At 39.3% G+C, this 25629-nt stretch overlaps 2 protein-coding genes across 3 annotated transcripts in view; one reads left to right on the plus strand and one right to left on the minus strand.

The window, feature by feature from the left end:
- LOC116430669 (protein obstructor-E) overlaps positions 1-25629 on the plus strand; it is a 119507-nt gene that overhangs the window by 46277 nt on the left and 47601 nt on the right. The window lies entirely within an intron of this gene.
- Positions 12477-16066, minus strand: LOC116430674 (uncharacterized). Its single transcript, XM_031985143.2, has 4 exons — positions 15940-16066; positions 15230-15619; positions 14102-14244; positions 12477-13031 (listed from the first exon to the last, which is right to left on the minus strand). Exons 1-4 carry the CDS (start codon positions 16064-16066, stop codon positions 12477-12479), a joined length of 1215 nt encoding a protein of 404 aa, XP_031841003.1.

Genomic DNA, 25629 nt, shown 5'->3' on the forward strand with positions numbered 1-25629 from the left:
ATATGGCAGTTTTCTTAGCCGTTTAGCTACAGTCTGCTCATCATAAATGTAACGTCACTGCGATTTAGAGCTAATAGAATTGTCCACCGTGCAATTACGTTAGACTATAACGTGCACAGCACTGATAACAGTGAAAGGATTCTGCGATAGTGGTACAGAAGGAATAGTTCAGAAGACGAACTGTGTTTCCCAGGTGAAGCGTTCCAGCGTGACATTCGACAGTGTCTTCATTACAAGGATAGAAATTCCGTGGTATGTCAACGAGATTAACGCGAGCTGCTCGAAGCGAGTGGGCTACGAAGGAAGGCAAGGGAGTGTCGAAGCGGCGCGCGTTTCAAGAAAATTATCTCGAAAGAATTGCGGCGCGCCGCTCACGCCAGGAAGTAGATACATTCCGTCGGTCGTCGGACGCATTGAAATTCTAAAAGTGCACGCGGAGAGATTAAACGCATCGGCGGATCGTTGCCGGAGCCGTCTAATTAAATTAGACGAATTATTAGTTACATAAATATCGCCGGGCTCTTTCACTGGAAAGTTTACGCGCGGGACTGAACGGCGGGAAAACCGACGGTTCAATGGATATAAACAAAGTTAACCCTTTGAACTCTGCAGGCTCCAATATTCTAGTGAAATGCTTCGTTAACACATTGTTGACCGGTCACGAGTTGACTCGTGTGTGCACTTGCATTAGCTGTTTCAGAACATTGCAAAAGCGAAATATTCAAAATTATATTTCAAGTCATTATATGTAAGTAAAGTATATTGAAGTTTATTTGGATTGTTTCACCTTCATATTTAAACTTTTGAACTCTGTAGGCCCGAATATTGCACCAGGAATATTAGATATTTTAATGAATCTTAAAGATGTTATAATTATTAGATTTTTCACACGTCCAAATTTTGTACTAAGAAGGAAAATAAAAGATCTAAGAAACCATCTGGAGTGTTAAAGGTTAAGGGATACGATGGAATAATTAGTATTTCTTGTAATTTAGAAATGGCTGGTGTAATATAGACATTTTCTTCAAAATTTCGGTTATCTGTGAACACGATAATTTCACTTGATTAGTTATCAATGAACTAGCTAATTTATGCTGATTATTTGGTTATTTAGTTATCTGTAAACTTAATAAATTAACTTGGATCATTGAATCGGACTTTAGGATCGTAATTGAATGTTGCGAACATGTTTTAAAACGTTCCTTTTCACATTTTTATTTATGTAAACTGTCGGTAGTTTAATTAGAGAGGCAATAGTCTATGCATTTCCTACTGTCATCGATCGAAATATAGAAATTTTCTTCGAAGTTTCGGTTATCTGTGAACACGATAATTTCACTTGATTAGTTATCAATGAACTTGCTAATTTATACGGATTATTTGGTTATTTAGTTATCTGTAAACTTAATAAATTAACTTGGATCATTGAATCGGACTTTAGTTTTGTAATTGAATGTTGCGAATATGTTTTAAAACGTTCCTTTTCACATTTTTATTTACGTAGACTGTCGGTAGTTTAATTAGAGAGGCACTAGTCTATGCATTTCCTACTGTCATACTTCGACGTGTTATTTTATTGAAATATGCCGGGGAACGGTCGCGAGCATTGTTGAAAAGCGAAGAGAAAGGGAAAGCGGCCTTCCATTTCTCAAGCGTCCCCGACAGTCGACGCCATCGACCTTGTCAGATGCCGATCGTTATTTTCCACAAAAGAATAACATAGATCGTTGACAGTAACGAAGGCGACATCGCTGGTGACAAAATTTATCTTAACATATTCTCTTCTTCGCTTAATGACCGGGGAAATTAGGCGTTTCATTAATCAATGCATCGGTACCATTTTCTTCTTGGCTAAGAATCAAATAAATAAATAAATCACTAGTAACAGTTCACAATGTTAGCAATAAATCAATAATAAATGCATAATCACTTCCTATGAGTAAACAGGTGCCAGAAGTTAATGAATAAAACAAATGAACACCAGAAATTAATAAATAAAAAAAAACGTTGCTAATGAATAACAAACGAATATACACTAGAAGTGAAGCACTAGCAATCAACAATAAAGAAAAAAGCATTAGCAGTCTACAAACCTAATTGTCTTCTCGTTTCTCATTTCTCGAGTCAATGAATTTCCCGTTCAGCAAAATATTTTAACCCTTTGCACTCGAGAGACTCCCAGTCATCATTTGACTTGATAGAACAAATTTACAAAGTGTTATATATAATATCCAATTTTGTATAATACACTAATGGGTAAAATATTGATATAAAATAGCTCTTTTTCTTAATTTACGTATTCTCACATTAGTTAATCTCAAATAACGTCGTCTACCTCATCAGAAAGTGTCGAATGTTTCTAGTGAAATGCTTCCGAGTTCAAAGGGTTAACACTCAAAAGTTTTTGCTAGAAATATTCGACGCTCTTTAATAAAATACAGACGATGCTTGTTGCGACTAGTGTAAATAATTTAATCAATAAATTAAGGGACAAAAGTAATTTACTTCGATATTTCACATAATGATGCGTTTACAAAGTTTAGTATTAAACATCAAACGGTTAACCAGTTAACTGTGTTTGACGAGTATACACGTCATCGTAAAGCTTGACATGATACATGATCCTTCCAGCGATGAATTCCTCATTTTTTCAACAAACCTTTAATTCTCCTTTGTTTCGCTTCGATCCTTCATTAACCCTTTGCACTCGAAGGTTTCTCACTAAAAATATTCAACATTCTCCGATGAGATACAGACGATGTTCTTTGAAACTAACGAGAGAACATACACAAAGAACGAAAGTTATTTTATTTCAATATTTCATATATCGATGCATCATACTTAATATTATATAAAAGACTTCATAATTTTGCAAATCAAATCAAACGGTGACTGAGAGTCACCTCCCGAGTGCAAAGGGTTAACAATGACAACTCCGACAGAGCGGGTAACAGCAATAACGACAACGGAGGGCGACGGGAGAATAATCGAAGGCTCGAATTCGCCCGGAGAGATTGACAGGCGAGTTGTCTTCAATCTTGCATAATTGCAATGCCCCCCGATCGAACAAAGCCGGAGAAGCGGCGAGTGGGCTGCGGTTAATGCGTTCCAGGAATTTCAAGAAAGTTTATCCGAGCACGGCCCCCGCTGAACAGAAAGGATCAGTCCCACCGGAGGAGCCGGACACCTCGCGTTATTTTCCCAAAACCGGATTTTCAGAGCATGGTGTATATGCCTGTACAAGTACGTGCCCGGCCGCGTCTATGTGTGCACGACGTATGGTTTTCTTAGACGGCTGACTATCGGACTGTTGCAAAACCGCCGGCAAGGTGACCTAGTTGCGCCCTCGATCGAAGTAGGTTGGGGAACTTTCGGATTTTGTTCAAATCCTTTGTCCCCTTCGTGCACCGTGCGATACTCCGTCGATGGGTATCGATTGTCTTCTTCCTCGGGCCGAGAGGAAAAGGGACATTAACGGGCAGACGCTGTTCACAGGAATTTAGAGGAATTGTTTGTGGGAATAGGTGTTATCTTCGGGGACTATGCTCGGACGAAAGAGAAAGTGAGGGATTCGTTTGTGCCTGAAGTCCCTTTTTAGAGGAGACTGGCTGATGAATATTTTAGAGATTTGTAGGTCAACTCTGGTGCAATTGCATCATGATGTTACCAGCGCTACGCGTTCGACATAGGTGGCTCGCTTCGTTAGAAATTTTCGATCTGCTTCTTTTCACTCTCGAAGTGCCACTTTCGGTGATTTTGCTCCAGTTTAGAAGGAAAATTGGCTGATCTTAAAGTGAAGAGTTGATATTTATAGTTAATGCGAGATCAAATTATTTGAAATTCGTTGAAGTTAGAAAAGCCGAATTAGGTTATAGGTAACATGAAACAAATTGTTAGTCGCTCGTTTAGAATAACAACTGCCAAACATCGAAATTTTAATTATTTCAAATAAGGTCTCCGCAGTTGACAAAGTCAAATGAAATGAAACGTGAATCAACCTCTTAGTCACTTGTTTAACACGCTGAACGCCGCATGATTTCATAGAGCAAAGCACTCAAAATGGAAAAAATATAATATTAAATCATTTGATTGAATTGCATTGTTATTGTTGCAAGTTCATCTAGCTGAATGTCACCGCATTAGCTAGCATTATTTATAATATAGAAATGTTTTCGAATAATCATGGTTTAATTGAGTGAACTATAATAATTCGTCTTGGTAGTAACAAAGTCAAATGAAATGAAACGTGAACCAACCTCTCAATCATTTCAAAAAACAACTTCCAATATCTCAATCATTTCAAATAAAGTCTCCACAGTTAACAAAGTCAAATTAAATAAAATATAAACTAACCTCTCAATCATTTCAAAGAACAACTCCCAATCATTTCAAATAAAGTCTCCACAGTTAACAAAGTCAAATGAAATGAAACATGAACCAACCTCTCAGTCATTTCTAAAAACAACTCCCAATCATTTCAAATAAAGTCTCCACAGCTAACAGAGTCAAATGAAATGAAACATGACCCAACTTCTCAGTCATTTAAAAAAACAACTCCCAAACATGAAGCTCTCAATCATTTCAAATAAAGTCTCCACAGTTAACAAAGTGAAATGAAATGAAACATGAACTAACCTCTCAATCATTTCAAAAAACAACTCCCAATCATTTCAAATAAAGTCTCCACAGTTAACAAAGTCAAATGAAATGAAACATGAACCAACTTCTCAGTCATTTAAAAAAACAACTCCCAAACATCAATTCTCAATCATTTCAAATAAAGTCTCCACGGCTAACAAAGTCAAATGAAATGAAACATGACCCAACTTCTCAGTCATTTAAAAAAACAACTCCCAAACATGAAGCTCTCAATCATATCAAATAAAGTCTCCACGGCTAACAGAGTCAAATGAAATGAAACATGAACCAACCTCTCAGTTATTTCAAAAAACAACTACACATCAGGATCTCCGCGTACGTGGACCTGGTTGGAGACCTTTGAATCCTATTCTCCCTTGGCAAGAATCCGGTGGGTCCGCCATCGGTCGCGCGGTTAGCACGAATAGCAAGGTGGCGAGGTAGGACGAATGGAACGGATAAGGAAAGAGGGAATCCGAAGAATTCGAGTCACACCTAGTAACAATGACTTCCAAGAGATATTTACCTTTCGAAGGGAAAAAATGGCCGGCGCGCAATGGCGGCCGGGACGGGTGGGCGAGGAAACGCACGGGCGTCGCGTCGTCTTCTTCCTTTTTTTTCGTTTCTTTTAGTCCAAGGCTTTTCTCGCGGCGGGGACGTGCCTCTATGCGCGAAATCCTCGCGCCGCGGAATAGAGACCCGCGTTGTCCGGTGTGTCACCCGCGAGAAATGCTGCTGGCCCGCCCACGTGGCTCGCGGGAACTCGGCCCTGAAACAATGTGTCCGCCGAAGGGTGCACCGACCTAAACACCGCGGGATATGCGAGAGCGCTCGTAAAGAAGCGCTGGTATCTTTATCTTTGTTCGTCAACCCCCTCGGGTGGTTGCTTGTGTCTACATTCAGACGGAGAAAGGGTTTTTTTCTCGTTAACACTGAACCTACAAGGTGCGTGTCGAGATGACCCATTCCTGGTTTCTTCTTTTCGCAGTTATTAACCCTTTGCGGACGAACGTCGACATTTCTGTGAGATGAAATTTTCGTGTTCGGAAGACTAAGTCGCAGACAAATGATGTAATTATTGAAACAAGAGATTAGCAGTTTCCTTCCTTTTATATTAATTAAGCAATTTATGTGTGATTTAGCTTCATTTGTTGAAGGTTTTGTATAGTTCAAAGCATGTTCGTCCGCGAAGGGTTAACCCTTTCCACTCGGGAGGTGAGTCTTAGTCACCATTTGATTTGACGCAGTGAAACTATGAAATATGATATGTTGAACTTTGTATAACGCCTCAGTACGTGAAATATTGGAATGAAATAGCTTTGTTCCTTAATATACTTGTGTTTCCCCTTCGAGTTAATTTCAAAGAATTCGTCTTCGCCTCGTCGAAAAATGTCAAAAATTTCTAGTGAGAAATTTCCGAGTGCAAAGGGTTAATCAGGGATTAAAACAAATTGACTTTTCACAGAAATTACAGTTTAAATAGTCAATGGTCATTACTTTTATCATGACGACTATACTCGTCAGAGTTAACTGGTTAAAGAGATAACAGATATTTCTCGAAGAAATTGTTCAAAAAATTGATAAATATTTCAAAAAGTTTCGATAAATGCACTCTTAATGTTGCTATAAAGGAATTTCCAAAAGTGAATTCAACTCGGTAGGTTTAGTGTTAACAGCTTTGTCTTACGATATCGCGTCAGACTCGCGACGATAATTTTCAATTGGATTCGAAGAAAAATGTGGATTCAAATCTTTGCGAATCTTTTGTTATTAATCCTTAATGTTTAAGGTAAATGTAGGTATAGAAGGATATATTCTGTTATAGAAAATTATTAACTACTGTGTAGATTCGTTAAGTTATATAGAAATCATAGGGAAAGCACAAACGTCTGTTTCCTGAAGAAAACTCAGTAACTTCAGAAATATGAGTGATAGAAATAAATGCTTCAGACAGAAGTTGTAAGGTATAGAGCCAAACATATGGTGTTCATATATTTTTAACATTATGGGGATATTATGAAGTTTTTTCAATGACAATGGATATTTTTCATTTCGATTCCAGTGTTGTATAAGTAGAGAAACGGAATTAATTTGCTCAAAATTTGTATTTTTCAAATGAAAATCATTTTGTATAGCAGGGACTGTTTAGCAACATGTTGGTAACTTTCAGTTTTCGTTATATGAGTAGTGCGACACGTCAATCGTATTTGCTGGAGGTATGCGAGCGGAACACGTGTCCCCGGTGTGTCCGAATCGACGAATCTCGCGCGTTCGCTGGACACGTAACCGGCACGCTCGTTTTCAAGCATAACTGATCCCGAACCGGGAATATTAGCTTGAATTTATAGCTCACTGATAGGCGCCGTCACGTAATAGAGTCATCGACTTCCTCCTTCTGTTCCCGCTGATCGTTGCGCGATGCTTTACCGAATATCCCCGCTGATAACTCATCGTCCATCATTTCCGCGTAAGAATCACGGATCCAGCGACGCGACCCTCCCTTCTCGTCTCCAATTTTTGTCACCGCCTTACGCAATCCGTGAAATTCTGAAATGTTCACTAATCGCGCGGTCGGCTCTTCTCTCAATCGAAAAACCGTGGTAATTTTGAATAACGGATTCCTCCACTTTCACTGTCTTCTCTCCTCTACGTGGACGGCACAGATTTGTCGGAATTCTTCGCGTAACGTAACCTCTGAGTTCTTTGAAAGCTTAGAACGTTTCCTTTTTAATTGCTATTGTGGATTATTACAGTAGGTTGCTGTTGTGAATGTTAGTTATCTCCTGTACTCGTTAAATATTTATCTTGCGCTTGTTTCTTCTGTAGAAACGATATTTTGGAATCTATTCGCATCGCGTCGAGACCTTTAAAAGTTTCAAAGCTTCTCGTCATTAAACAGAACTTAACGAGGAGAAATATTTCTCGATGAATTCAAATGAAATATTAATCTTCCGTTATCGATTATTATACTTTAGAGCTATGGGTACACACTCTAGAATTTCCCTTTCTTCAATAAAGTATTCATGACAAAGTTGTGTCATGGTTCAGAAATCAATCATAGACCAAAGGATTGATAATTAGTCTGTAAATACTCTAAGTACCGAAATGAGAAATATCTTTTTCCTTATTATTATCCTGTAGGATACCATTTGAGTGATTTTCCCAAGATATAAAGTCCCATGAAGGTCGATAAAATCAAAATAATTACTGATACAAATCTCGATCATCATCTCATAAAATATTCACCATTCCGCTTGTTCGTTTCAATGATAAAAGAAAGGTATCTTCAGTTTCCTTATTTTCTCATCGCGGGAAACTGCGTTTCATAATGCTCTCCGCTGCACCGCAGAATTTTCCCGGCTAAAGAACGTTGTCCTCGGTCCGTTGTCGGCGCGAGAGAAAGGAGCTGATGAAATTTCGTAGTGATAACCCGTAATTTTCTAATAGTTCATCCAACCCGGTCTCGTAAAAGTTAATAGATACTCCGGCCGGCGCAAACATTGCGCGGAACGTTCATTTGTCTTCGGCGGCTACGCGGCATCCGCGTCGGTTTACCGTAAATCGAAAACTTTTCCGGAAAGGTCGAGGCTGTTCCAGAACACTCGCAGAACAATTTGACTTCTCGCCTTTCCGCGATTCGGCTTGTAACAGTCGCTTTATCGGTAACAATTCCCAGTTATCGAAGGATATTATACGTTTACATTTATTATAGGCATTAAATATGCATTATTTAATCTTCGTAATACTCGAAACGGTGTGCTCCTTCATCCTTTCCTTCGCAGATCGCTCGAAACCTAAACTGACCCTGAAATTTCTCTTAATTTCTACCGACACGAGTCTGACCCATGAACAAAATCACACATTTTCTTTAAAATAACTTTGAAAACATAATTATAGAATGATCTAACTGAAACTATGAGATGTACGAGTAAGTTAACCCTTCGCAGGGCTCCGGAGCAGAGCTGAAAATTTGTCATTACAAACTGTCAAATTTTGTCGTTAAATATATTATAATATTTATAATTCATAAAAGAGTAAAATACATCTACGACTTTTCTTTTCGTGCCTGTATCGTTTATTTATATGTTAATATACTTTATTAAAATTACTTCAGTTGTTGGTAATGTCAGTGAGAAAAAGCTTCGAGTGCAAAGGGTCAATACAAGCGATAAAAGTAAAATGAAAACAATTACTGTGAAGCTAGCGTTGAAATCAATTATTTAACCAACGTACTCGTTAATAACCATTGCTCGGAGAACTTTCGAAATTCGAAGTTCCCTTAAAATTCGAGGATGAGCGTGGAATTTCTCTTCAACGAAGCAACTTCGATTTCACGAGATTTCTATAAACATTCATTCGAAATAGCGCCGAGGTTGATTTTCCGATCGAGAGGAGACGAAAGGAAGAAAGGAATACAACGTCCCGGCACGATTTCTCGAGTTTCTAAGTTCCCTTAATTATTCCGCGGCGGTTTCCGCTGCATTTAAATAGCGGATCGCCGGATACCGAACGGGCGAGGATAAACCGGCGATTTTGAACGATGATCGCGACAATCCGCCATTTTATATTCCCGTTTCCACTTTAACGAGGCGCAGTAAAAGGCGAGGTGGGTTTTTAGAATCTCTATGGGTTTATTCTTTTTCCTCTTTTCCATCGGCGGCCAGCTGGTTTAGTATGCGCAGGAGGCCGCGACGCGTTCCGTTCAAGTTCGTACAGGAGTACGGTAGTCGGGCGTGGCACCATGAAAGCCGGGAAAGTGATATCTCTTTACTGTCAGTGTGCTCTGTTCCATTCAGGTACGGATTAACAATTCCCGTTGCCCCTGTTGCCATTGTTGTCCTGGAACACGTTACTGCCACTGTTTTCAGCTATCGGAACGTTGCCGAGGCAATACAGTCGCGTTCCACTTGGAATTCCTCGAACGTAATTAGTTATCCACGTATACGTTCATTGGTTCACCATTAAAATAAATCTAGACTTTGCGGAATGAAACACTCAAATCGTCTGTTCAATTAAGAATTGTTTGTACAAAACTGTGAGTAGTGTTCGGAATTTGAACGTTTCTTTTTATTGAATATCGTCGTGTAAGATTGTGTATTAATATAAGTCGATAGATAATATTGCTTGGAATATTGTGTGTATTCATATGTATAAAGATTTATGTATATCTGAATGAAATTACGAATGCAAACGGATGAAACCTGTAAATGACGAACTTGTAAGTTTGATTGAAGGTTTGATTGTAGTTAATGGAGAGAGATTGTACGTGTTAATATAGATGTTTGTTTCATTGCAGTTCGTTAATCGATTTGTTTCCTTAAAGATTAATTAAGATCTTGGGAAGAAACGATGGTATGAATTTAGAGTATATTACGGGTTGAATAAAATGGGGAATTTGCGATGTTTAATAACAGTTATGAGTGTTCCTGAATAAATAACGTTTCGAATAAAAGCTTCAGAGGTTTAGGAATGCTGTCGTTACGAATTGCCCGCTGAAATCACAGATTTGCATAAGTATCGATTTACATATTGCTCAACCAAATAAATCTGAGATTTAATCAATTGTATAAAGAGTCCGCGGTTATTAAAAAATATTATTTAGAAAGCCTCGCGCCTACCCGCCGGTATTAACGTTCAATTATATTTTCGTTCGGTTTTTACGTAACGAATGTTAGCAATAAATTCGGAACGTAACAAATTTGTAGCTCGAAGACAGTGTTTATTATGTAATTACGAAATTTTTCGAGGAAGTTATGTGAAATTGACGCTCGCATTACGTTGCGATCGTTTCTAGCTCGCTTTCAAAAATCCTGCTCGGTGTCCACGGTTTTCGTGCGCCTTTTTCGAGCCGGCGGTTGATCAACCGTGAGATTCTAATTAGGGAGAAGTTATGAAAATCGTTCTCACTTCGGCCGGTCGTGTGTGATCGGAAGTGGATGCTGACGGTTCTTACGGGAATATCGTTCAAGGATGAAGAAAGGTTGAGCGAAGGATTATGTAAAAGCTTGAAGAAATCGGTGATGCTTTGTACATTCCTCGAAAGTATATTACAAGGCCAATTATTTCAGGAGAAATTAGCATTCGCCGTTAATAACTCACTCGAGCTTTACGGAATATTGATTTCTCATTCGATTTTGGAAACGTTTTAATTTCATCGCGTTGATTGGCATCTGTAGATGAAAATTTCGGCACGGCTAATTCGTAAATATAATTGATACATCTCAAAATAATTGAATTGAAAGTGATTATTTCTCGTGTTTCGTATTAATAGTGGTTATTATGAAATTTGAAAATTAGGGATGAATTATGTTTTAATAGAAATTGGTACAGTTTGAAATTTTTATTTCGATTTGACTAGATAAAATGAAAGATACGTGATTCGTGCTGAACAATATGCTCTAAAATAATTGAGTAGTAGTTTGGAAGCTTCGTTTAATATTTGAATAAATAATTAGATATTAAGGGTGTGTGTGATGATTTAATTGTTGCTCATTATTTTGTAACTAGTGTATTTACCATTTATGTTTCTGGAGAACATGGAGCTACAGTGTCGCACTCTTACAGTGGAGGATCGAACGATTCGCCATTTTGTTCTTTAGATTCTTCGTTACCATCCAGTGGATAAATTCTTAGTTGATAAACCAGAAACAACAATGGTACATATAGTTGTCAATTGTTTGTATTTCTTCTTATTGAAATATCATCTATATTTCATCATCTTTAACTATGGACGATTCCAAAAATGTGTTTTTTCAACACGTAAATATAATTTTTGTATTGTTGATTTAAACATTACATAGAATTTATAAATTCTACATTTGATTAAGCACAGCTATTTCGCACTACCAACTTTCCACCAAATTTTACGTTTCAAAAAACCTTTTCGACTGTGACGAATAAAAAGGGAAAGTACACATGGGTTATAGGAAAAGTCGATGCTTTATTTACTTTAAAAGGCGAGCGTACATAATACAAAGTGTTAAATCTAGATGACACGTCAATTAGCTGAAAAGAAAAAAAGGATTGTATTAGAGATTTATACAATGTTTCTATAGCATTAATATTATAATACTCAGAACCCTTAACATCTGAGTTAAAGAGTCCAATTACACAGAGTCCAATAGAATGGTCTATCATTTTTCAAAAACAAATGAAAAAGGCTATTAAACAGTACAAAAGCTGTTAACTATTAACAGACTACCTAATTGGAAAACCCAAAATCATAATGCAGATTTAATAAACTCCGCCAAACCTATTATTACATTTCAAACACACTACAACTCCTAACAAAATGAACAAAATCAATTTCCCATAGCCTAATGCAATATTACACTTCAAAAAAGCAAACCACTAATCATTTTCAAGAATCCATCAAAATTCACTCAATCTCTAAATCCTAGATCACTAATTCTTATCAAAGCAACTGCTTAACAGTTGAACACATTAAGAAACCTAGGATTAACACTAAAACTACTAAGCAGTTAAATTGACTTCTTAAAATTCCTCCATAGAAACTCTAAGAATCCATTAAGACTTCAATTGATTTTCAAATCAGTTTCCGTATTGTTAAATCAATTTCTTTAATAATTTCCCAGAGGAACATCTGTTACTCTTTAATCATCACAAAAATGAGAAATCAGCCTTTCTCATTTCCAAAAATCTCCCAACGATTCTATCAAATATTATATTAAATTAAATATTATACTATAATAAGAAATCAGGAAAAATTCATTTCAACTCGTCTGGTACTTTCAATATCAAGTACATCAGCCTCTCTCATTTCGAAAAATCTCCCAACCATTCTACCAAACCTCTATGCTATCTATCCCAAAAAATGCCTACCATTTGGTAACGGAGAGGGGTTGGCAAGAGTCCGAGGGTCTATCGTACGCAAGTCCTGTTGAGCACTGGACCAGCTGTGGTCGTCCGTTTCTACAAACAACCACGTTCGTGCATGCGTCGTTCAACCTGTGCACATCCCCATTCTGGCAGGGTACAGCCACCAAACTGGCAGGGATATTCTGTATCAAGTTCCACGGATTTGTCGGCACCTCGGACTGAGACTCTTGTTGCGGCTGTTGTTGCTCGGTGAAAGACGTTTCTTGCTCTTCCTCCTCTTCTGGCTTGTCGACGTCCAATTGAGGCGACGAGGATCGTTGCCAGGGGTCGGAGCTGAACTTGCTGGTCAGCCAAGGGTTGGAGTACGAGGGGTTCGGATTCGTGGGATACGGATTCGGGTTCGTAGGGTAAGATGGCGACGGGTAAGTCGGCTGCTGCGTCGGTTGAGTCGGTCGTTGCGTGACTGGGGATGGCGTTGGGGTTGGAGGCGTCGGTTTCGGTGTTGCTGCGCCTTTACAGTCCACGTTGTACGGGTAGTCGCATACGTTCAGCAGCTGTGAACGAATCGAGGATTAATTGAAAATTGATCAAATGAATTTTGCGGGAGAGCTTAGCGGAGTAAATACGGAAACGTTATTTTCTGATGAGATGCCTTTAACCCGGTCGAATGTCGGCGTTTCGCCGAGATCAAACTTCCATGTTTGGAATACCCAGTTGTGAACAAATGATTTAACGATTCGAACAGCAAGAAATCAGTACACGGTTTCCTTATTCTCTATGATTTAAGCATTCAGTGTTTAATTTAGCAGAATTCGCAGAAGGTTTTGTATACTTTCAACAATTTTCATCCGCAAAGGGTTAACACTGGAATTACTGAGCTTAATGCGATTAATAGTCGACTTTAATGATATCAACGCGATTAATAAACGAATGTTCGACACGAATGATATTAATATGATATCTAGTCTCTATGAAAATTGTAACAATAGATTATCTTCAGTTTCTTCGTATATAGGTTGTAGTATTCAAATGAAACTATTTTCAATGTGATTCTCAGTATTCGATGCTTTTAAGATATCAGTAATTGCGAAACAAATCGAAGTTAATCATTTTAACTGGACGGTAGTTCTAGTATTAAGTGAAATGCCAGTATTATATTTATAAGTATTACAGTAAAATATTTCATTTATCGAATCCTTCAAATCAGTTAACTTCGGAACTTTTCGATTCGTGAATTTCAAACGTGTCGCGATCGTTTAATATTCTCTTTCAAAGACTGCGACGCGATTTCGCTATATTTGGACAAGGCTGATTCAAATATTCAAACGCGAGATATTTTCCCCTCGGACGGATGTGAATTTCAAGTGGACCAGTCGGGAATGTTTTAGTCATCACACGAACTGGTTGCGCGGGACGCTACGTGGAAACAGACGTCAGACGCGTTAACATCGAATTTGATTTCAAGGAACGACGACGGAAGTCTTCGGTCGCGGCCTTTGACCGCGGACGCTGGGAAGCGGCACCAGCTCGACAATGACCGTACAACGATCCTTAACAACGCCGGTTTCGCGGCTTTAATATTCCGCGTGTACTCTAGCAGCAATTTCAGAATGGAGTTTCTTACGTCATTGTAGACCAGGCCGCGAGGGCAGCTGAACTTGACTGGCTTCCCGAAAACGCACACGTAGAATTCCGAGCAGTTCGTCGCACTTCTGTAACGGCCGTTCGGGTCTGGGCACAGCTTCGAGCCTGTTGGCAGCGGTGGTTCTGTGCGAACGAGATTTTTTCAACAACTTTCATCGTTCATGCATTTTCTTGTAAACATTGAGGTACTGGCAGTGTACAATTTCAAAATCTTTGAGGTAATTTCGTTTTTTATTTCAGGGATGATCGTGGTTAGCGATAATTATTTAGCACACATCAAAAATTTGTGATTTCCTTACAAACCTTGAGGTATCGGCAGTGTACAATTTTAGAATCTTTAAGGTAATTTCAAGAATGATCATGGTCAGCGATAATTATTTACACATCAAAACTGTGATTTCCTTGCAAACCTTGAGGTATTAGTAATGTACAATTTCAAAATCTTTAAGTTAATTGAGGGATGGTCATGGTTAGCGATAATCATTTAGGACACTTCAAAACTTTGTGATTTCCTTGCAAACATTGAGGTATTAGCAGTGTACAGTTTCAAAATCTTTAAGGTAATTTCGTTGGTTATTTCAGGGATGACCATGGTTATTTACACTTCAAAACTTAGAAATGATTTTAAAAATATTAGGTTCGATGAGACCTTTTGTTAATTATTTATTAACCCTCTGCACTCGGAAGTTTTTCACTACAAACGTTTGAACATTTTCTGATGAGATAAAGATATTTTGTGAAACTCGAAGAGAAATCACACGTACATTGGAAAAAAGCTGTTTTATTTCAATATTTCTCAGATTAATGCATTATACTAATAATATTAAATATCAAATTTTATAGTTTTACTGTTTTAAATCAAGCGAGAGTCATCTCTCGAGTGCAAAGGGTTACGTTAGCTAAAAGGGTTTATTCAGTTGAATAATTATTTAATGAAATAAAATGAAGATTATAGAATAATATATGAACTGATGGAATTTTTAGTACACTAGAAGCTATCTAATATGATAGATCGTGTCTTGATTCTAAGATTATTCAAAGCAATGTATTTCGAAAGATACTAACGTAAATAATATAATCCAGCATCTCTATGAAAAGTATTACTCACTCGGTGTTGGCACTGGTCGATCACCGCAATTAACGTTGTAGTCATAGTCGCAGACCAAATTGACAGCATTGAACAGCAGACCGTCGGGGCAACTTTGCTCGATCACCACGCCGTCCCAACAGTTCAGATAGTTCGCGCAGCTCTTCGAACTCGGGAACTGTCCGCGCAGCTCGTAGCACCCTGGCGGTGGTTGAACCGGCGGTATCGGCTTAACGGTTACTATCGGTCCTGGTAGCTCGTTCGAGTCGCCAGGGTTTGGTACACCAGGATAATTCTGTCTTCCGGTCAACGTAACCGAATCTTCAGTAACGTTCGTCGACGAAGTCGGATTCTTGTTCCAGAAATCGGGATTGTCCAGCTTCTGAAGCTCTATCAGGTCCCAGACATTCTCTGTCGCGAAACATTGAAAAAGATCGATTCCCTTAAAATTCTATGAAAATACCGATCAACTTTGCACACAATCCCAAACTGTCTTCCTCCTCTCAATTCTAAACGAATGCAAAAACCGATCAATCGGAAGCCTTCAATAATTAGAATCTATCAACAGATAATCACAGAATCATAGACAGTACTAAAATTGCTTCGTTCAATCTAATCCATCGAATTCTCAATCTACATCATCCAAGAGACGCCTTTAATCGAATCCCAATCTTCCCAAAAAGTTCCAGATCTACCCTCAAATTCTGTCTATCCTGAAAAATTCTACTAACCTTGATGTCCATGGTGTCCCAGTTGCCTGCCCTGATAGTTAGGCACAGTAGCAGCCGTGGTGGTCCGCCTGGCAGCGTCGCAGGCACCCAGAGCCGTAACGAGCAATAATCCCAAGACGATCTTCATCCTGACCTCTAACCCTCTGTCCCAAGGTGCAGTCCGAACTTCAACGATACCGTGCGACCAGTCTGAATCCCCTAATCTCGAAGCTGGAAGCCACAATCACCGGAACGGGCAGAGATCGTTCACCGAGTCACCGTGTCGTACTGTCTGAAATCCTTTGCGCGATGTCCTGATGCTGGATGGTCTGGACCTGGACGGCTCGAGGGCTTACATAGGGCGTCCCCCACCATCCAGGCTTCGTAGGGAGTAGGTTCGCAGGACCCCAATTACACGGGCGCGGGATCCTGGCGGCGGCGCGGGGTTTCGCGGCTCAGGAAGTGCACGGGGTTCCTCTCTGCATCGGTCTGCCCGCGTTTCGTGTTCCCCTCCATGTTGTACAGGGACCCGCGGGGGTCGACACGAGGAGCACACAGAGCACGGCAAGGACGAGGCCGCCGTGGTTGCACGCGCTTATTGGAGGAGATTTAGAATGACCGGTCAGCAACGGCCGGCCGATCATTCGTTGATCCTCCGGCGTGCCCTGCGACGCGGCGGCTCCGTAAAAATGGCGTCGCGGCGGCGGTAGCTCGCGCCGCTCGACCGCGTAGGATGTCAAGGTCCCTGCTCGCTGAAATCGTACCCGAGTATTCGGGCATGTAAGCGGGTACTCGTGTAGCTGCCCATCGGACAGCGTTTTCTGCGATTCTTTTGTAACGGTAGTGGCCGCCCGTTCTGTCGCGAGGTCGCGATCGCCGGAGCTGTTGCGCGGCCTTATGCAATCGGTGATGCTTTGGCTGTCCTTATGGGGTACTTGTCTTGCATTGCTTCGGCTTGGGTGTTATGCAGTGATTGCTTGGGGACTCAGGTCGTTTGCCAATAGAGAGGTTTTCGAATAGAGTGATCGCTTTTTGGGAATGCTGAGTGTGAACGGGTAGTACGAATTTGGAACTTTGAATTGAAACAGATACCTTTGGAATAACCTTTCGAGTTGCACGAGTATTCACGGAGTATGTTGGACATTGGGTTTATAATAATAGTTGAATAGCAGATGCTAGAAATTGTCAGGCTTTCTTGAATCTTCCTGAAATATTGATCCTAAAATGAGGTACAAAGGACCTCTATCAATCATTCCATCTTATTCGAAATAACTCGGCGAATACCTCGCCGCAAAAAGCTTCAAAAAAATCGTACGGTGAACCACTCTTTCAGAGGTCCCTCGCTTCTTTCATCGCTAAATAAAATATTCATCGCTCAAGCGTTTCTGGGGTTTCCAGAAAACTGTCCCACGCGCACCGCCGGCCGATACGAGAGGAAGAAAAAAGGCGAATCAGGCTCGTCGATCCTACGTAATTCAAGGAATCGTTGGTCCTCCGCGATTCAAAGGAGGAATGTGGCGGAGGTAGATGCACTCAGGAGATTGCCGGAGTCTTAGCAGGACTCTCATTACCGAAATGCACGCTGATACCCGGCCGGAGCCTGCGAGTTCCTTGAATGTCTCAGTTCGCGGACCCTTCCCCCCTCGCGTCCTGGGCCAGGACATTGCGTGAATTTTATGGGGATTTTACGGTGCTGGTTACGTTGCCGGGCCCGGACGGCCGGGCGGCGGGGATCATCGGCTTTTTTATTATACGGCAATAAGGAAGAATCCGCTCGGGCCGGGAGGAAAAAATGCGAAATGAAACGGCGGGGCCGGGGGCGGGGAGGGAAGAGAAGAGGCCGAGCGAATTCTCATAATCCTGAAATCCAGATATCCGGCACCGGGCCGCGTCGCGCCGCCCGATGGGCCCACGGGGCCTCGACGATTTTTGGCAAAAATGCCGCGTACAGTCGTGAGTCACGCGTGACCTCAGCACTTGGTTCTCCATGCGCGGGACGATTTGCATGTCGCCGGGTCTCCCGCGGAACAGTTAAACGGGCACGGTGATTTTGTGTGTTTCCCCGATGATTTCTGTGAGGCTCGCAGCATAGATAGATGCTTCGATTGTCAGCGTCGCGCGGATTGCCGGTTCACGCGGTCCTTGGTGAGAGAACATTGTTTCTTTACACGTTCAGAGCTACGTGCACCATACATGGCACACGCTAATTTCTGTAAGGCAGTATTGTTAACACGTTCGCGGACGTGAATGCTATAATATTGAAATTTAATTCTATATGGCCTTAATTTTTTGGAATTATTGGAATTATTAACTCTCTGAGTACGGCATTTGCACTTTTTCTACTTTTGCGGCTCGCTAAAATTTTTACTGTTCGCGAACGTGTTACAAAGTAGCGAGAACACGAGGAGCAATATCGAAAAATATAAAAGTTACCAAAAACTTGAGTGTAACCTAATATTTTATGAAGAAAGTCAATACGGAACGTAACTTGCAGCTGCATTTCTTGTCAAACTGCAGTTGATTGTTTTATTATCTATTCAGTTGGAGAAGATTCTATCGGGCTCATTCTATATTTATAATTTGTTGTGACTTTAATCATTTTTCCTCGATCGACTTCCCGAATTTTCGATTGATCGTAAAATTCATTTTAATGCGTGTAGTAGTTTTGAATTCATCCGGTTGTCATTCGTCATGAATATTTCGTTGTTTGACTTTAACGTTGTCTTGCAGTTGACGACGGTAATTTAGGATGCACATTTTTATTGTTATTTGAGTTGAATTTGTTTTAGTTATTTCTGTGTTATTTAGAACATAGCTGGAGCGGACATGCTGTTTCATGGATAAAAATTTCATCGATAATCGTAGCTCCATGAAAGAATGGCACGCATGTCCGAGAGACTAAAGGCATACAGAGCGATCCGTGCATTACCGGAAGATTTTTTATGCAACGTCCGTTAAAACGTGGATTATGCATTAACTAGTAGCTGGCCAGCCATAATTCGACATAATCGTGAAACGTGATTGGTTTTAGTGAAACTGGTTTCGCAAAGCCTTGTCAACGTTTTTACAATAACCGTTCGTTTTAGTAACCGCGCGCAATCGAACTCTTCTGTAGACCTCCGCGATGACGCTTAATGGCCTCGATTCACCATAAAAATGAAGCTACCACTTTAAATCAATATATAATGACATTAATACCCTTCTCACATTCGCAAATTTTACAATTTTCAAAAGTATCGTACAAATATTCTAAAAATATCCAATTTAGAATTACAGCTTCAATGCAACTTCCCGTAAAGAATATTTACATAAATTCCCATCTAAATACATCGTACAAAAATATTCCCTATTTCGATTTATCTTAACCCTTTGCACTCGAGAGGTGATTTTTTCAAACGCATAATTTAAGAAATATTAAAATTAACTTTGTTCCCAATGTATGATTTCTCTTCCAGTTTCACAAAATGTCTTTATCTCATCAAAAAATGTTCAAATATTTCTACTGAAAAATTTCCAAATACAAAAGTTAATAAACAATTAAAAAGAAGTCTCATCCAACCTCATAAAAATCTTCGTTTCATCGTCACTAATATATTTTTATAAGCGTCGACGCATAAGCTCCGCGATTCAACGATCAAATCGAAGTTGCTGGGAATATCGTAAACAATTTGGTAATACAATATTCAGCGACTCCCTATAAAGTACCTAGTAAATTTTCAATGCGGAATAGGTTCCGACATTGGAGTTTCGACAATTCAAAAAAAGTTTCATTCAACCTCATCAAGATCTTCGTTTCACGTCGCTAATATATTTTTATAATCGCCGACGCATAAGTTCCGCGATTCAACGATCAGATCGAAGTTGCAGGGAATATCGTAAACAATTTGGTAATACAATATTCAGTGACTCCCTATAAAGTAGCCAGTAAATTTTCAATGCCGAATAGGCTCCGACGTTGAAGTTCCGACGTATTTAGACGTAAACCGTATCCGTCTAAAGGATCTCTTTTACGGTTAGCAAAATGGCCGACGGGACCTGCCAGCGCTGTCGCGCAGAGATAAAATGTGAAACACTGTACTGCAGTCGTGACAGGAATTCGCTTGTTGTTATGTAGCCTCGTTTAAGGGTACGCTGTATAGCTGCGCGAGTTCCGCGCTCAAAGGAATGCCTACTAAACAGCCGTAGAGGCACAATGAGAAAATGAAGCAGATTCCCTCTTAATCCGAAAGGTCCACCGTGCGCCGGACATTTATAGTAAAACGGAGACCCCACGCTACAGTCATAAAGCGAGTATCTAACAATAATCGTCCGGCCAGAATGACGACAACGATAAAACGTGATCAACGATAACAGCGCATCTCTCACGGTTGCTTACCTCGACTCTCAATAATAAATCTCTTAACACATTGTTGGCCGGTCACGAGTTGACTCGTGTTCGCACTTGCATTAGCCATTTCAATTTTTCAAACACAATATATTTCAATTATATATAATATTTCAATTCATTCACTCATATTTCAATTATATATAATATTTCAATTCATTCGTTCATATTTCAATTATATATAATATTTCAATTCATTCATATTTCAATTCATTCTATGTGAATAAAGTATATTGAAGTTTATTTGGATTTTTTCACTATCATATTTAACCCTTTGAACTCTGTAGGCTCCAATATTGCACCAGGAATAATATTAGATATTTTAATGAATCTTGAAGAAACTACCCTACAATTATTACATTTTTCACACATCCAAATTTTCCACTAAGAAGGAAAATAAATCTAAGAAATGTTATAGCATTCTTCACTTTCGCTAGGGATACTGTAAAAACTAGTTGGAGTTGCTGATAGATTACAAAACCACCTGGAGTGCTAAGGGTTAATCACGAAACAACAACCGGTGACACGAGATAGCTTCTGCATGTAATTGGTCGACAATGTAATTCAATTCTTCCTATTCACAGCATCGAATGTTCCTCTAGTTCCCTAACTACTCCAATCATTGCAGGAACAAATGATAGGTAAACCACATCGAAATCACTGCAAACTGAGGACACTCGCTATTAAACATTGATTACTTTAATTAAAATCTTAATTCAACCTTCGATTAAAACCTTGATACAACTCCAACAATTCGCGTTTCATTACATTTCAATTACGACCTTTCCTTCATTTGAATTTTAAGTAATTTACGGTTACGCCGAGAATCGGCGAAACAAAGGAGCTCGAGGGGAAAAAGAATTTTAATATAAACGCTCGGTTCGGCTATAAATAAAGGTGGATAAAAAACAAGGTCAATTTCCGCGGCACACCCGCAGAATTCTAACGTTTTTTTCGATTGTTCTATTTCTCTTTTATTCATCCCTCGTCCTATTCCGTCCTCTGCGCGTCGTGCATCACAGAGCTCGGCCCGTCTCGCGCTCATATTTCTCTCACTCCCGCGCGGCGGTCCTTTACTCCTCGATTTTTCGGTTCGGAGGCCGTGCCGCAGGTCCGCGCCGATTATCCGGCCTCACCTCCGGGCACCCGTCGCCGGGCCGAAGGAACTTTTTCAGCGGAAACTTCGCCGGGAACAAGAGCAAAAGATTGGGAAGGCCGAACGGTGCCCACACCCAGGCTCCGGCGAAAAGGAAAAAAAAAGAAACGGAACGATCGGACAGATTAATCGCGTCTTCGGATAAATGATTTAACGCTGTAAGCGTCCCGGGTACATGTCAGATTAGGCTCCGTTGTCAGTTTAAATATTCTTGGTCCTCGATCCTGACGATTTTTCGAGCGCCGCCGTGGACTGTCGCTCTGTTGGACTATTCGGGTGGTCTGCGAATCAGGTGCAAGGATTGGGTAAATATACAATGTGAGAGCGTTAATAATTAGAAAAACGATCGAATTTTGTGAATGTACTCGAGGAAACATTGCAGATGATGTATTAACCCTTTGCACTTCGGAAGTTTTTCATTGGAAGTACTCGATATTTTCTAATTAGCTGCAGATGATCAGTTTTTGAAATTGAGTGAAGGAAATTGATCAAATGAATTTTAGGAGAGATTAGCGGAGTAAATAAGGAAACGTTATTTTCTGCTAAGATGTCTTTGACACTAATTACTGAGCTTAATGCGATTAATAGTCGAGTTTCATGATATTGATTAATAAACGAATATTCGATAGGAATGATATTAATATGATATCTAGTCCCTATAAAAATTGTAACAATAGATTATCTTCAGTTTCTTCGGATATACGTTACAGTATTCAAACGAAACTATTTTCAAGGTGATTCCCAGTATTCAATGCTTTTAAGATATCAATAATTGCGAAACAAATCGAAGTTAATCGGAATGATGATCGGATGATGATATTAATCGGAATGATGATTTAAAGTGTTCGTTCATGGGAAATACAATAGAAATTTTCGTATCGTTTCATTGTACAGCAATTAGTAACTGATTTCGTTTACAAGGAATGTTTGATACGAAGTTGTGCATGACCGCGCGGAATATTTTCGTGGTCGTGCCATAAAATCGTGGAAAGACTCGGGAAGAGCACAGTGGAATCGGAAATTCGATTCACGGACGCCTACGGTGTCCCGGGCCATAATCATTCTTTCTCGTTCTTTTTCCTTCGAAAGTTCCACCATACATGGTGGACGTATAATTACGCGCATCTGGGAATCCAATAAATGAAACCGATACGCGACGAACCTGTTTGAACTCGATACAGAGTATTTTACAATCTTATTACACGTGTACGTAACTTAATTACCTGTATTTCTGTCATCCATTACTTTCCCATCTCGGTGATGCGTTCGAACGTTCGAGGAACCTCTCGCTTCCCTGATAACACGTCCACATAAATTCCTGGCCAAACGATACGAACAAATGTTCATTTATTTGATACATTTTAACCCTTAGCACTCCAGGTTGTTTTGTAATCTATCGACAACTGCAAATAATTTTTATAGTACTTCTAGCGAAAATGAGAAATGCTATAACGTTTCTTCGATCTTTTATTTTCCTTAGTAGAACATTTGGATGTGCGAAAAATCGAATAATTTTAGGGTAGTTTCTTTGATTCGTTAAAATATTTAATATTATAACTGATGCAATATTGGAGCATTCAGAGGTCAAAGGGTTAACCCTTAGCACTCCAGTTTGTTTCGTAATCTATCAGCAATTGCAACTAATTTTTATAGTACTTCTAGCGAAAATTAGAAATGCTGTATCATTTCTTCGATCTTTTATTTTCCTTAGTAGAAAATTTGGATGTGTGGAGAATCTAATAATAACATAGACATCAATTCCCATTTCTAACATAAAAGAAAACAAAGTCGCAACTCAGCTCAACAGAATTCTTCATCCCCAATTAATGGAATAATTATGTAGCCCAAAAATCCGAAAACATCGAGCTCCATTAATAAAGAGGAACGAGAGGGCAAATCAAAGTAGCATAAATTCACTGGGAATTAGCATAAGATTAACAAACCACATAAGTGAGCATGCGTCTCAAATCAGCATAATATCCAGATTCTAAATGAAAGCGTCGTAAAGCTTCGCGCAGCTTGAAGTACGTTCGGCTTGCTAATGGCCTAAGCTCCTCGTCTCTAATTAAAGGAATAATTATATCGGGTTCCATTAATAAGGAGAAATGAGCGGACAGATGTACGCAGGTACGGACTCCTGTACAATTAATTTCATTGGTTGATCAGCTGAAATACACTGTGCTTAGATAACGTATTGCGGGGGCGCGGTGGCGAATCGGACTATAAATTCGACGCGGCTTACATGGCCCACCACTTAGGAGCCGAATGCGATGGCGATATCTTTCGCTCGCGCGTATTCAACCGACGATCGTCCCTGTTGTTGCCGTTCAACCCCGCCGCGTCGCGGAACGTTTCAATTTCCGTGACGTACGCTGATGGACGGAGGGAACTGCCGTTTCGACTCGGCCCTGGGATTTCATTATCGCGTCCAGAGCCTTTTTCTGCGGCCGACCTTTAAGTTTTCATTGTTCGAAAGAAGCGGGCGCGTTAAGATGCCCAAGGACTCCACCGATCGTTCTCTCTTTTTTCAGGATTGTAACTTTTGTTCTCGCCGCAAGTCGAATCGAACTTGAAGCGGCAAATTTATTAACCCTTTAGACTCTGTCGACTTCAATATCGCAGCAGTTATGATATTAAATATTTTAATGAATCTTCAAAAAACTACCCTAAGATCATAGATTATCCACGCATCCAAATTTTGTACAGAAAAGGAAAACAAAACGTCTGAGAAACGTTATAACATGGTTCATTCTCGCTAGGGACACTATAAAAATTGATTGCAGTTGCTAATTAATTACAAAACCATCTAGAATGCTGAGGGTTAAATTAAGAAACGATTTCTATAAAAATACTAAGAATTTTCTTCTATTTCTCACTAGATTTCCTGGTTAAACAAGCGAAAGCTAGTATGAATTTTACCGAAATAAAATGCTAATCAACTTAATAAATATCGACTTCACAGGAGTACACAATTGTAACTTTTGTTCTCGCCGTAAGTCGAATCGAACTTAAAGGGGGAATTTGGTTGATTTTTTTTTAGGTTTTGAATGGGAGATGGGAAATATGTTTGATTTGTGTTTTAGGTTTTGAGTGGAAGATGGGAAATGTGTTTGATTTGTGTTTTAGGTTCTGAAGGGGAGATGGGAAACATGTTTGATTTGTGTTTTAGTTTTTAAACGGAAAATGGAAAATGGAAAAATGTATTTGAGTTGCTTTTTCAATCTTGAGTGGAAAATGGGAAATGTGTTTGAGTTGTATTTTCAATTTTTAGTGGAAAATGGGAAATGTGTTTGATTTGTATTGTAGTTTTTAAATGGAAAATGGAAAATAGAAAATAGAATAAAAGGAAACGCCTGTTTGGGAATGAAAATAGGAAATACGTTTAATTTTTCCTTTTGATAATCGGAATGATTATTGTTTCAAAAGAAGAATGCAATAGTGAGAAGAGTGAAGCAAAGATTATATAGAATATTGAAGACAATATTATATCATTTATTGGTATAGAATATTCGAAGTATTTAATAATATCTTTAAAGGAAGCTTACATTTTATAAAGGACACCTGTTACAACATGAAACTGTCATTATTTTTCTATGAAAAGTGAATTATTACTGCACATTCGAGTGCGTTACATGTAATTGAGTACAATTAACAGTTCTTTATTAAGGAACATTTATTTTCCGACTGCTGGAAAATTCTTCCAGGTGCGAGAAGTAAAACAGGTATAGTCGGACCACTTTCTATCGATTGGTTATAACGCGGGTGCGTGTGCTTTACGTTGCAACCGAAAAGCAATGCTGATGATTTTTTCCCTCCCTCTATAATTGGTATTTAGTGGCAACTCGATTAGAAGTTGAAGAGAAAGTAAAATTACACTTTCCCTTCGTTGCAAGGACAGGAACCGGAGCTTACGTGAAAACTTGAACTGTCTCGGTTGTTGAACCTCGTGTTAAAGTCATAAGCTAATTAATAGATAAGAAAATAAAATAAAGAAAATATTTGTGCTGAGTTAAATTGTAACATTTTAGCAAACGAAGGAATTTTAATACAATAATATATATATTAGTGTAAATATTAGACAATAATGAATATTCAAAATATATTATCAATCGGATTTATATTTTAAATTCCTTAATGATTGTTTAATCGTCACTTTCATAAAGTGATTTAT

Source organism: Nomia melanderi, chromosome 11 (genome assembly GCF_051020985.1).
Source record: "Nomia melanderi isolate GNS246 chromosome 11, iyNomMela1, whole genome shotgun sequence".
In the NCBI taxonomy this organism is placed as follows: domain Eukaryota; kingdom Metazoa; phylum Arthropoda; class Insecta; order Hymenoptera; family Halictidae; genus Nomia; species Nomia melanderi.